The sequence below is a fragment of the Chrysemys picta genome, chromosome 17, assembly GCF_011386835.1.
Source record: "Chrysemys picta bellii isolate R12L10 chromosome 17, ASM1138683v2, whole genome shotgun sequence".
Lineage (NCBI taxonomy): Eukaryota > Metazoa > Chordata > Testudines > Emydidae > Chrysemys > Chrysemys picta.
The window spans coordinates 1,940,047-1,952,687 of NC_088807.1; the positions used below are offsets into that span (position 1 = coordinate 1,940,047).

The 12,641-nt window shown below is 69.7% G+C and overlaps 2 protein-coding genes across 2 annotated transcripts in view; one reads left to right on the forward strand and one right to left on the reverse strand.

Annotated features, from left to right (window-relative positions):
• Positions 1 to 383: 383 nt before the first annotated feature.
• EXOSC5 (exosome component 5) lies at positions 384 to 12,245 on the reverse strand. Its single transcript, XM_065570807.1, is given in 7 exon segments — positions 384 to 618; positions 4,371 to 4,460; positions 5,258 to 5,323; positions 5,325 to 5,399; positions 8,235 to 8,356; positions 9,843 to 9,956; positions 12,087 to 12,245. Coding segments are annotated over 7 exon segments (654 nt in total). The 5' UTR covers positions 12,181 to 12,245; the 3' UTR covers positions 384 to 525.
• Positions 12,246 to 12,379: 134 nt separating this feature from the next.
• The window catches only part of BCKDHA (branched chain keto acid dehydrogenase E1 subunit alpha), an 8,180-nt gene continuing 7,918 nt past the window's right edge, over positions 12,380 to 12,641 (forward strand). The window contains exon 1 of the mRNA XM_065571016.1: positions 12,380 to 12,498. Within this exon, the coding sequence (XP_065427088.1) occupies positions 12,424 to 12,498 (75 nt within the window). The 5' untranslated portion in view covers positions 12,380 to 12,423. The remainder of the gene's footprint in view (positions 12,499 to 12,641) is intronic.

Sequence of the window (12,641 nt, forward strand, 5' to 3'; positions counted from 1 at the left end):
GGTTAAACAGGGGCGGGGGGGGGGGCTCTGCAGGGCAGGGCTGGCCCGGCTGCAGAGGGGTCCAGATGCCCCCCCCCCCCCCGGCTCTGCCAGGCAAGAGCCCCCGTGCAGCAGGGCCAAGTGGAGATTGGCACTGGGAGGGGAGACCAGCACCCCCACCGGGCCTCAGTTTCCCCCAGTCGCGTCCGCAAGGAGACAGCCGGGGCCCCGTGGAGCTCACGGTCGCCGGGGCGCAGTGCCGGGAATTCGGCTGCCCACCGGCTCCGCTGGAGGGAACGGAAAACCAGCAGGGGCAGATCCCTGCAGAGCAGCGGTGGGCGTGGGGGGGAAAATCGCACGGCCAAGGGACGCGCTCCGTCCCACACACGGTGCAGACGGCTGGCTGGACACACGGGGGGGGGACACCCCCTTTTTAATGGGCACCGCGGCACAGAGTTCATGGCGGCAAACGCCGGGTTTGGGGTGATCCGGACGCAGCCTGCGCGGCCGGGCAGGAGCCGGGAGCGGTTTCACGGATCCGGGGCCTCACGCCTTGGAGTATTTCCTGCGGACGGAGTCCCGGTAGAACTGGAAGATGGCGCCGCTGGCCCGCTGGGCGGCCGCGATACACCGCTGCAGCTGGGGAGGAGCAGGGAGACGGGCGGTTAGAGCGGGGGGACCCCAGAGACAGGCCCCCACGGCGGGCTGGGGCCGCGAAGGAGACTCTCCGCTCTGCCAGGGGCAGGATGGGATCATTGCTCTGACCAACCTGCCTGGAGGGGCGGCTCGGATTCCCCATCCCCAGGAAGGGGGGGCCTGCTCTCTGTGTATGGGGCGGTGGGCAGGGCAGGGGGTGTGGCCCCACAGAACAGGGGGACACAGCCGGGGAGGGGGGGCTGCTCGGCCTCCAGCCACCAGTGGTGGGCTGAGCCCCCCAACTCATTTCACACTGGGGGAGGACCCTGATCCCCTTCCCTGTAATACATGAGAACCCCCCATGCCCTCCCTCCGGGCCAGGACCCCCACATTCCCTGCCCAACCCCACAGAGACCACAGCCAGCCCAGAAGTGGGGCTGGGGGGAGGTGAGGGGGAGATGGGAGGAGAGCTGCCATCCCAGCACCCTACCTCCCATCGCCATAGCAACCAGGCTGGGGCTGTGACTCCCCATCAATCATTCAAACTGCCCCGAACCCAGGAGGGGAACCCTTCGCTCCCAGCCCCCCCCTTCCTGCAGCCCCCCCCCAGTGCCCAGGAGGGGAACCCTTCGCTCCCAGCCCCCCCCTTCCTGCAGGCAGCCCCCCCCCCCCAGTGCCCAGGAGGGGAACCCTTCGCTCCCAGCCCCCCCTTCCTGCAGCCCCCCCAGTGCCCAGGAGGGGAACCCTTCGCTCCCAGCCCCCCCCTTCCTGCAGGCGCCCCCCCCCAGTGCCCAGGAGGGGAGAAAACAGCCCCAAGGGAGCCCAGGGGTCGCTCCCCACCGGCCCCTCAGAGGGCTCTGGAAGTGACTGCGTGAGATGCGCCCAGCTCTGGGCCGCGCGGCAGCCGGGGGCTCTCGTGCCCGAGGGTCTCCCAGCCAGGCCGGGCACAGGCCGCCCCGCTTAGCTTCCCCCCTGGGAGCAGCCGGGCGAGGAATGGTCAAAGGACCCAGCTGGGGCTCAGAGCAGCACCCCCCACCGCCCCCCTGCCCTCAGTGGCTCTGCCCCAGCACCAGCCGCCCGGGGAGCGGCTGGGAAACCAGATGTGGCTGAAAGGCTCCGAAATTCTGCCCCTGAGCAACAGCCGGGCACGTGCCAGCCCCAAGCAAAGTGTCACAGCAACCCCCCGCCCCGCTCTGCCAGCCCTGGGCTCCCGCCCCCCAGCCCTGCCGGTGCCCCTCACTCCCAACCCGCAGCCCCTGCCAGCCCAGCCCTGCCGGTGCCCCTCACTCCCGACCCGCAGCCCCCTGCTATCCCAGCCCAGCCCTGCCCCAGCTCTGCCAGCCCTGGGCTCCCGCCCCCCCAGCCCTGCCGGTGCCCCCCGCCCCGCTCTGCCAGCCCTGGGCTCCCGCCCCCCAGCCCTGCCGGTGCCCCCCGCCCCGCTCTGCCAGCCCTGGGCTCCCGCCCCCCAGCCCTGCCGGTGCCCCCCGCCCCGCTCTGCCAGCCCTGGGCTCCCGCCCCCCAGCCCTGCCGGTGCCCCCCGCCCCGCTCTGCCAGCCCTGGGCTCCCGCCCCCCAGCCCTGCCGGTGCCCCCCGCCCCGCTCTGCCAGCCCTGGGCTCCTGCCCCCCAGCCCTGCCGGTGCCCCTCACTCCCGACCCGCAGACCCTGCCAGCCCAGCCCTGCCCCCCCCCCAGCTCCGCCGGTGCCCCTCACTCCCGACCCGCAGCCCCTGCCAGCCCAGCCCTGCCGGTGCCCCTCACTCCCGACCCGCAGCCCCTGCCAGCCCAGCCCTGCCGGTGCCCCCCGCCCCGCTCTGCCAGCCCTGGGCTCCCGCCCCCCAGCCCTGCCGGTGCCCCCCGCCCCGCTCTGCCAGCCCTGGGCTCCCACCCCCCAGCCCTGCCGGTGCCCCTCACTCCCGACCCGCAGCCCCTGCCAGCCCAGCCCTGCCGGTGCCCCCCGCCCCGCTCTGCCAGCCCTGGGCTCCCGCCCCCCAGCTCTGCCGGTGCCCCTCACTCCCGACCCGCAGCCCCTGCCAGCCCAGCCCTGCCGGTGCCCCCCGCCCCGCTCTGCCAGCCCTGGGCTCCCGCCCCCCAGCCCTGCCGGTGCCCCTCACTCCCGACCCGCAGCCCCTGCTAGCCCAGCCCTGTCTCCCCACAGCTCTGCCAGGGCCCCTCACTCCCGACCCGCAGCCCCTGCCAGCCCAGCCCTGCCAGTGCCCCTCACTCCCGACCCGCAGCCCCTGCCAGCCCAGCCCTGCCGGTGCCCCCCGCCCCGCTCTGCCAGCCCTGGGCTCCCGCCCCCCAGCCCTGCCGGTGCCCCTCACTCCCGACCCGCAGCCCCTGCTAGCCCAGCCCTGTCTCCCCACAGCTCTGCCAGGGCCCCTCACTCCCGACCTGCAGCCCCTGCCAGCCCAGCCCTGCCCTGCCCCCCACCCCAGCTCTGCCAGGGCCCCCATCCCTGACCCTGGGCGGCAGATTTCCCAGGGTCTGGAGGGAAACGGCTCTGCTAGCGAAGCCGGAGCGCAGAGCTGAGCTGTAAACGCAGCATGGCCCAGCACCAGCTCTCGCCCGTCTCATCCCCCGCCAGGGCACCGAAGGGTTAAGAGCCAGCTGGGGAACCCCCCCTCCATTGCTCTGCCCCCCACATGCAGGCAGGGCTGAGATCCCCCCACCCCCCCGCAGCAGCCAGGCTCTGAACGTCTCACGTCAATTCCCTTGCTGCAGCGGGCGCGTGGGCGCAGCCCCCTCCTGGGCTGAGCCGGGGGGGGGGGGGGCGGGAATGGATTGACAGCGGCAGAGATTGGGGGAGGCAGATGCCCCCCCCCCCCCCCGGTGGTAACAGGCGCCGGAGCCACAGACACACGCTGTGATATGTGTCCACTAGGCCAACGCGAGTGCACACACCACAGCGACGCACACACAGCCACAACCTGGAATGCTCTGGGGGCACACAACACGGCAACGAGTGTGCACAGAATCACAACCACACACACCACAGCAACACACAGCCACAACACAACACGGCAGTGAGTGCACACACAGAATCACAGCCGTGCACTGGAAAGCAACGCACACACACGAGAGCAACGCACACACACGAGAGCAACGCACACACACGAGAGCAACGCACACACAGCCACAACCACGTGCTGGAAAGCAATGCGCACACACGGCAATGCACATGCACACAATCACAACCACACGCACTAGAGCCCCCCCCGGGGGGCAGAGGCCAGCCCCAGCAGTGCACTCCAGCCACGCCCCCCTATGTGGGGGGGGGGGGAGAGAGTCTGGGAGCAAGGGGATGCAGCGGAGACTCCATGCATGGGGGATTCTCGGGGGGGAGGGAGCCGTCCCGCCCCCTCTCAGACCCTGCACGCTGCTGGACGGTCTCGGTGCCCGTACGCGCTTTGAGATCCCAGAAGCGCCGGGGGACCCGCCGGCACACACAGAGCAGCGGCTGCGGCCGGACATGACCCCTCCCGGGTACAGAGCGGGGCCCCCCACCCCGACTTAGCCAGCAGCAGCGCTCGGCGGCCCCTTCCCACAAGGGGATCCGTCTGCACCCGGCAGGGACCAAGCAGAGCTCCCGGCTCGGTGCACAAGAGACCCCCGAGATCTCCGAGCCTGATCCAACACGCTACTGGTCTGAGCAGCCTGGGGCGCTCAGGACCCCGCGCCCCAAGCCGGGTTCGCCCCCGCGCATGGCACCCCGGCCACGCCTCCGCACATGGCACCCCGGCCACACCCCCGCTCACCTCCTCCACCGAGCAGGTCCCCTTGCTGGTGGACATGAGCACCTGCTGCTCCACGCTGCTGATGGCGAAGGTCAGCACGGCCCGAGCCTCCTGCCAGGGAAGGGGGACAGTGAACTGCCTGGCCACGCCGCTGCGGGGGGATAGACCATGCTGGGGCCTTCCCCGCTCACCCCGGGACCCTCGCAGGCCAGGATCCCACCTCTATGGTCCCAGCCCGCCAGAGCTTGGCTAACTCCCCTCGTGTCAGACACGTGCGCTGCAGGCGCTGTTAGCCAGGCAGCCTGCTCGCGCCTACGTCCAGTGGCAGAGAGTTCCACAGGCCACACCGACAAATGACGTGGGATTATTTCAGCTCCACTATTTCTGCTCGCAGAGGTCACCACCTCGCATTTTGCCGCAGTTTCCCCGATTTCTGACTCCCAGTCCCCTGGCGGCTCTAACCACTGGACCCCCTCTCCACTCCCACAGCCAGAGAAGAGTGCTGGCCCCGTTCTCACTGCTAGACCCCTCTCGGTACACACGGAGCGGACAAGGCCGGGGGAGCGGGGAGGGAGAATTGATTCCCACCGCCAGGCAGGAGGGTCAGGGGCTGGCAACGTTTACGAGCCATTAAGAGCATTCGGGTCAGAGGAGCGGAGGCAGCAAAGCTCCACGCTCCAGGGCACCCGTCAGCGCAGGGGCAGGAAGGAACCACCCCCCCCAGCCCCCACTGTGCTGGGTGCGACAGACCCTCCCACCCATTGTGCCAGGCACAGACCCTGCCCCCCCCCCCAATCAGGGCCCCCCCTTGTGCTGGTTGCTGCTTCTAGTCCCGTGGGGACACCGCGGCGCTAAACCCAGACACCCCTAGGGCACAGCCGTCTGGCTCTGGGCAGTCCCACACCCACCTTCTCCTGCTTGGCCGTGGGGTCGAGGCTGATGGCCCCAGTGGCGTCCAGGGCGCACGTCACCCCCGCAGAAAAGCGACTTCATGGGCAGGCCAGCGTCCATCAGCCCCATGCAGGCCGCATTCAGGCAGCACGCCAGCAGCTGGGCGCCGGGTCAAGGGAAAGCTGCCAGGGAACTTGTCAGGGCAGCCCGGCCCCACTGAGCCAGGCTTAACCCACCCAACCCCTTCCCCCGGGCAGTTCTGTCACGTCCCTGCTCAGATCGCGCCAGGCGCCGCCTAGACCCCAGCTGAGATCGGGGCCCCGTCGCGCCGGGCGCCACCCAGACCCCAACCGAGATCGGGGCCCCGTCGCGCCGGGCGCCACCCAGATCAGGGATCAGGGCCCCGTCGCGGGCAGTGCAGCATCCGAGATTGGGGGGTCCTGTTGCCACTCAGACACACAGAGAGAGAGTCTCTGCCCAAAGAGCTCAATTTAAACAGACACAGGCAGGATCGATTCTCTTTTTACAAGTGGGAAACCGAGGCACAGTAGACTGAGTGACTTGCTGAAGGTCCCAGTGGCAGAGCCAGGGACTGAACCCAGCGTCCCAGCCAGGTGGCGCTTCCTCTGGGGACGCTCAGCACGAGATCAGCCAAAAACATAGGCGAGATCTGCGCTGGCTGGGGGATGGGCTGGAGCGTACCCGGGGTTCAGTCCCCCTAAAGAAGATCAGAGCAGCTGGAGATGGCGGGGGGAGAGGGGAGGATGCAGGGGGACCCACCACCAGCCCCGAACGGGGGAAACAGTCTTTCCACGGCGCTCTTCATCTGCGAGTTAAACAGCCGGCGCCTGCCAAGCCCTCCGCAGATGTGAAGTGGGCTATTGGCCTTGTTAACGAACACTGGCTAATTAACTAGGAGGGGCGCCGCGGCCCGTCCTCCCTAGCAGCCCCAGCAGCGGGGACCCGGCTCTTGGCCGCTGGGCGCCACATGGAGGGAAACCACCGCTCGTTTCTTCAGACAGCTGCGAGCCCCTATTTCAGCACGTGCAGAACCCACCTCAGCCGGAAAGCGCTCCTGGATCTGCGGCGTCTGGAGGATGGGCGGGTCGCAGGGGGCTGGGAGCCAGGACTCCTGGGTTCTCTCCCCGGCTCTGGGAGGGGAGTGGGGGTCTAGTCGTTAGAGCGGGGGGGGGGGCTAGGAGTTGGGACTCCTCGCTTCTATCTCCAGCTCTGCCACAAACTTGCATCACCCTGAGCAAGCCACTTGCTCTCTCCGTGCCTCAGTTTCCCCACGGGGCCCAGGAGGCGTTTTCAACAGCAATTCAATTCCCCTTTAAAGAGAACAGCCTAGTAACGCCTGGCTTCAAACACTCCACAGCCACTCAGAGCACAACAGAACCCAGGAGTCCTGGCTCCCAGTCCCTCCCTGCGCCAACTCTAGACCCCACCCCTCGCCGGAGTCCTGGCTGCCAACCCCCCTCCCTGAACGGGGCCCGAGGGCTCTAACATTTCACTGGCCACGTGGAGCCCACCAAGCCCGTAACCCACCAGCTCCTGCCCATAAGTAACCCACCCCCGGCCTCCCTGGGGTCCGGATCCCCCTCCAGGGCAGCTGCAGGAGCACTTGGGGGTGCACCATAGACCAGCCCCCAGTGGCACCAGCTACTGTCCACTTACTAGCTGTATTACGGTAGTACCCTGGGGTCCTGACCCAGCCCTGGCTTTGCTAGGCACTACCATAATACACCTAATAAGTGAGCAGTTCCAAGCTGGAGCCCCAGTTATGACCAGGCTCCCACTGTGCGAGGTCCTGTACATTTATTAGGAGCATTACATTAGGGCCAGGACCCTAAGGCACTACCATAATACACCTAATAGATGTACAGCACCCAAAACAATGGGGTTCTGGACTGGTCCATTCCAGACTCCTACGTGCTACCATAATGCACCTAAGAAATGTACAGTGCCTAGCACAATGGAGTCCTGGCCCATAACTGGGGCTCCACTGTGCTGAGCACTGCCCATTACGGATGTGCCTAGCGGTCCCAGGAACGTCCCAGAACCCCGCGGCGCTGGGCGCTGTACGTGTACTGGGTGTATTGGGGTAGCCCGGAGCAGGCCCCTGCCGGGCGGGAGGTTGTTGCCGGAGGAAAGGCTCCGGCTGGGTCACAGGAGGGGGGCTGCGGGGGACGGGACGCCTTCCTGCCAGCGCTAATCCTACCCCGGGGATTTGGCTCGGTGAAAAGCGAGAGCCGTTCCCGGTGAGGCCGAATTAAGTCATCACTCCTGCCTCTATTCAGCTGGAATCCGCCACCCCCGCCTGCCGCTAATCCCAACGCCTGGCTCACACCCAGCGCCGGAGACCGTGTCACTTCACACCTGCATCACGCGCCGTAATTAAATTCCTCCAGCGCCCTGGCAAGGCTCTGCAGCCCCGCCTGTCCCAGCAGCCCCGGTAACACCTGGTTCCTCTGCTCTCACCAACAGAGGACTGGGCTAGCAGGGGGCTGCGGGTCGGGAGTGAGGGGCACCGGCAGGGCTGGGCTGGCAGGGGCTGCGGGTCGGGAGTGAGGGGCACCGGCAGGGCTGGTGGGGGCAGGGCTGGGCTAGCAGGGGGCTGCGGGTCAGGAGTGAGGGGCACCGGCAGGGCTGGGGGGGGCAGGGCTGGGCTGGCAGGGGCTGCGGGTCGGGAGTGAGGGGCACCGGCAGGGCTGGGGGGGGCAGGGCTGCGCTGGCAGGGGCTGCGGGTGGGGAGTGAGGGGCACCAGCAGGGCTGGGGGGGACGGGACCCCAGGCTGCCACCCCCCCGGCGGGTTCAGTCGAGCAGGCAGCCCCAGCCCAGTGCCCGATGGGAGACCAATACCCAGGACAGCCACTGCCATAGCGCTGCTGCCCCTAGAGGCGACAGGCAGTAGTTCCGTGGGGCTCGGGGCCGGAGGAGCAGGGGGGTCCCCGCTGGAGAGCGCCCCCGGCTGGGCTGCCGGTGAAGGATACGGCGCCCGCGTCGCTGATCACCTGCAGCACGATGGAGATGGAGGTTCGGGGGTGCAGGGCACCCAGGATAACCGCCTCACACGTCTTCCTGATCAGCTGCTCCCGGTTCTTTTCGAAGACACCTGGGGGAAGGAGAGACGGGGGGCCGGGCTGAGCCGGGAGCTGGACAAACCCCCCAGCCACCCTCCGCCCCACAATACCAGCTCCTCTGCGGCACCGCGCTCTCCCCCATGAGCCGTCTGCCTGTAGGACGCCAGCGCACAGACTCCCCAACGCAGATGTACCCCCGGCGTGCCAGGCACTGCCCCAAAGCCCCCCAGCTGCGATCAGTGCCCCTCGCCTGCCGGGTGCTGTCCCCACAGCCGCCCCACCGGGCGCCCACAGCTTGCCTCAGTCTCCCCAGCTGAAAAGTGAGGGAGAATTCTCCTCCCTTCATCTCCTCTACTGAGGGAGAGTCCTGCCCCGGCGACAGTCCGCCCGACCCCACGCCTGCCGGGTGGCTCTGGCTGCACAAGGCTGTTTCTCCAGCAAGCGTCAGTGCGACAAAGCTGAGAACCGTCACCATTTCAGCAGAGGAAAACCCTCCCTTTGTTCTTAATTTCATTATTTGCTGCGGAAGCGCCCCTGGGAATCGAGATCCAGAACCCGGGAGAGATGCGAACCGTGCGTGGAGCTGGGATCCGGGGGGCCCCGCTGCAGGGGAGAGCCCGGCCCGGGGTTAACACCGCCACGGCTGTGACACAACAGGGAAACTTCACCCAGCCGGGAGGGGAGTGTTTAGGAGGTTACACGGCTTTATGTCAAGCTATTCTGTCTGTCTGTCCAGCCACACCCCCCCCTTCGTCCGTCCCTCCACACCCGCCTGCACATATCCCTCCATTCATTCCCCCCACTGCACGCGTCTCCCATCCACCCATGGTTCTTATCTGGCCGCCATCCCCAGAGCGGGGCAGCACCTCACAATCGGCAGTGGATTTACACACACACAGCGCAGGGCAGGACTGTTACCCCACTGCACACACGCGGCACCGACCTGCAGGGACTCGACCCAAGGCCCGTCCAACCCTCCGTCCGCCGTGGAGACGGCACGACCCGAGCTGCAGCCCCGTGATCCGAATCCCAGAGGGCGACGGGCTCCAACCGCCCCCACCTTGTAAACCCACGCTGGGTTCAGGGACGAGGGCACGCCCAGCCATCTCCCCTCACGGGGTCTCAACGGGGGCCGCATGGCCACGCCGGGCGATTGGAGCTCACGGAAGCTGGGGCCGGACGTGCCGGGGGGGTATCGGATCGTGGCAGAATTCCCCCGCCAGGCCCAAGCTCTCTATGCTGCTTTGTCACGGCAGGGAGATTGTTATGGTAGGGTTGCTGGCGAGCCCCGTACTCAGCATGCTAATAACAATCTCTTGTTATTGTAGGGTTCATTTTAAACAGCGAGTAAGCGGGGGAGGCGGAGGTTGAAGGATACAGTGATTGGCTTTGTTTTTAAATAGCCTCCAAGCTTTTGTTCGAGGTGTAATCCTGGCTACTGCCCGTGAGCCCCCCCCCCGACCCCGGCCAGCGCCCCCCTGTACCACAGACAACGCCCACGGCTCCGCCCTCGCTTACCCGGGAGCCCCACTTTGGGTTTGAGCAGCACTTCCACAGTGGCCTTGTCATACAGCTCCTTGCTGACTTTCACCTCCGCTGGGCCGTACAGGCCGGCGAGGACCGAGGTGTCCCCTGAGGGGAGAGGAGAGTGCAGGGTAAGACACGGCCCCTGGGCTTCCCGGCTCCCAAGGGGGTCCCCGAACTCAGCAGATGGCGAATGCCCCCCCCCCGAGCTCTGTCTGGGATGGGGGAGCCCCTGCTGGCCAGGCGATGAGAGCCCCAAGTCCAGAGGAGACCCCCGCAGACAGGGTAATCGGGGAGCCCTCCCTCTACCCATGGACAGGCTGGGAGGGGAAACCAGCGGCTCCCTTTGGGGGAGACAAATCCACAACCCAAAGGGCAGGGAGATAAGCGAGTCCCTGGGCCAGGGGCGGGACAAGGGGGTGTAGGAAGAGCCCTGGGGGGGTGAAGGGCAGGGAGGTTGGGGTCCCGGGGGAGCCCCAGGGAATGGATGGATAAGAGGACCAGCACTGGGGGGGGGCAATGGGGGGGCTGTGGGGCACTACCAGGGGCGGGGGGTACAGGGGAGGGGACTAGGGAGGTTGGGGGGGCAGTACTGGCGATGGGGGGTAATACCAGGGGGCTTGGGGGGCCCAGGGCATCGGTACCGGGGAGGGGGTGACTGGGGGGGTACCAGTACCGGGGAGGGGGGAAGGGGGAGTAGGGGTGACTGGGGGGCACTGGGGGGCCAGGGGAACCAGGGGAACCAGGGGGTACCGGTACCGGGGGGAGTAGGGATGATGGGGGCCCCAGAGGGGTCCCGGGCACAGCCTCACCATGCAGGAAGGTGGGGGAGATAGGGGGCCTGGGGGCGGTTTATGGGGGGGGTCCCGGGGGGGTTATGGGGGTCCCGGGCTCACCCTGCAGGAAGGCGGCAGAGATGGGGGGTCCCGCGGGGTTTAGGGGGGTCCCAGGGGGGCGATGGGGGGTCCGGGGGGGGGCGATGGGGGGTTGAGGGGGGGTCCCGAGGGGCGATGGGGGGTTGAGGGGGGGTCCCGGCTCACCCTGCAGGAAGGCGGCGGAGCTGGGGGGGCCCGCGGGGGGGGGTTGAGGGGGGGGGTCCCGAGGGGCGATGGGGGGGTCCCGGGGGGCGATGGGGGGGTTTAGGGGGGGGTCCCGGGGGGCGATGGGGGGGTCCCGGGGGGGGTCCCGGCTCACCCTGCAGGAAGGCAGCGGAGCTGGGGGGGTCCCGCGGGGGGGGTTGAGGGGGGGGTCCCGAGGGGCGATGGGGGGGGTTGATGGGGGGGGTCCCGAGGGGCGATGGGGGGGTCCCAGGGGGGGTCCCGGCTCACCCTGCAGGAAGGCGGCGGAGCTGGGGGGTCCCGCGGGGGGCCCGGGGGGGGCGATGCGCCGGTCCCGGGGGGGATTTAGGGGGGGTCCCGAGGGGCGATGGGGGGGTCCCGGGGGGGGTCCCGGCTCACCCTGCAGGAAGGCGGCGGAGCTGGGGGGTCCCGCGGGGGGGTCCGGGGGGGGCGATAGGGGGGTTGATGGGGGGGTCCCAGGGGGGGTCCCGGCTCACCCTGCAGGAAGGCGGCGGAGCTGGGGGGTCCCGCGGGGGGTCCGGGGGGGGGCGATGGGGGGTCCCGGGGGGGGTTTAGGGGGGGTCCCGAGGGGCGATGGGGGGGTCCCGGCTCACCCTGCAGGAAGGCGGCGGAGATGGGGGGTCCCGCGGGGGGTCCGGGGGGGGGCGATGGGGGGGTCCCGGGGGGGTTTAGGGGGGTCCCGAGGGGCGATGGGGGGGTCCCGGCTCACCCTGCAGGAAGGCGGCGGAGATGGGGGGTCCCGCGGGGGGGCGATGGGGGGTCCCGGGGGGGTTTAGGGGGGTCCCGAGGGGCGATGGGGGGGTCCCGGGGGGGTCCCGGCTCACCCTGCAGGAAGGCGGCGGAGATAGGGGGCCCCGCGGGGGGCCCGGGGGGGGCGATGGGCCGGTCCCGAGGGGCGATGGGGGGGTTTAGGGGGGGGTCCCGGGGAGCGATAGGGGGGTTTATGGGGGGGTCCCGAGGGGCGATAGGGGGGTTTATGGGGGGGTCCCGAGGGGCGATGGGGGGGTTTGGGGGGGGTCCCGGGGGGCGATGGGAGGGTCCCAGGGGGGGGTCCCGGCTCACCCTGCAGGAAGGCGGCGGAGATGGGGGGTCCCGCGGGGGGCCCGGGGGGGACGATGGGGGGGTTGATGGGGGGGTCCCAGGGGGGGTCCCGGCTCACCCTGCAGGAAGGCGGCGGACCCGTCGGGGCGGCCGAGCGGGCCGAGCTCGCAGGAGAAGCGGCGCAGGACGCAGCCCCCCGCCTCGGAGCCCATCGCGCCTCGGGACCCCCCCCAACGCGGGACCCCACTTCCGCTTCCGGGGCGCGGGGAACCAGCGAAGCCCCGCCCCGGCCACGGGGTGGGGGGATGGGGGCGCAGGCGGACTCGGTTGCCATGGTGATGGTGCCCCATGGCGGCCAAGGGGAATGCGGGGGGGGTCACCCCGTTGCCATGGTGATGGGAGGGGCGGGGATCGGGGGGGGCGGGCTCAGGGGCAGCCCCGCCTTCCGCAGCAAGATGGCGGCGGGCTGGGGGCTGCGGCGGGGCCTGGGGCTGCTGCTGCGGCGGGGGGCGCGGGGCCTCGGCACCGCTGTGAGTGGGGGGGGATCGGGGGCGGGGGGGGACCGGGGGGCAGAGGGGGCCCAGGGGAGGGGGGCAGAGGTGGGGGAGGGGCAGTGGATCGGGGGCAGAGGGGGGCGGGGGGGGAGGGGCGGGGGATTGGGGGGGCAGAGGGG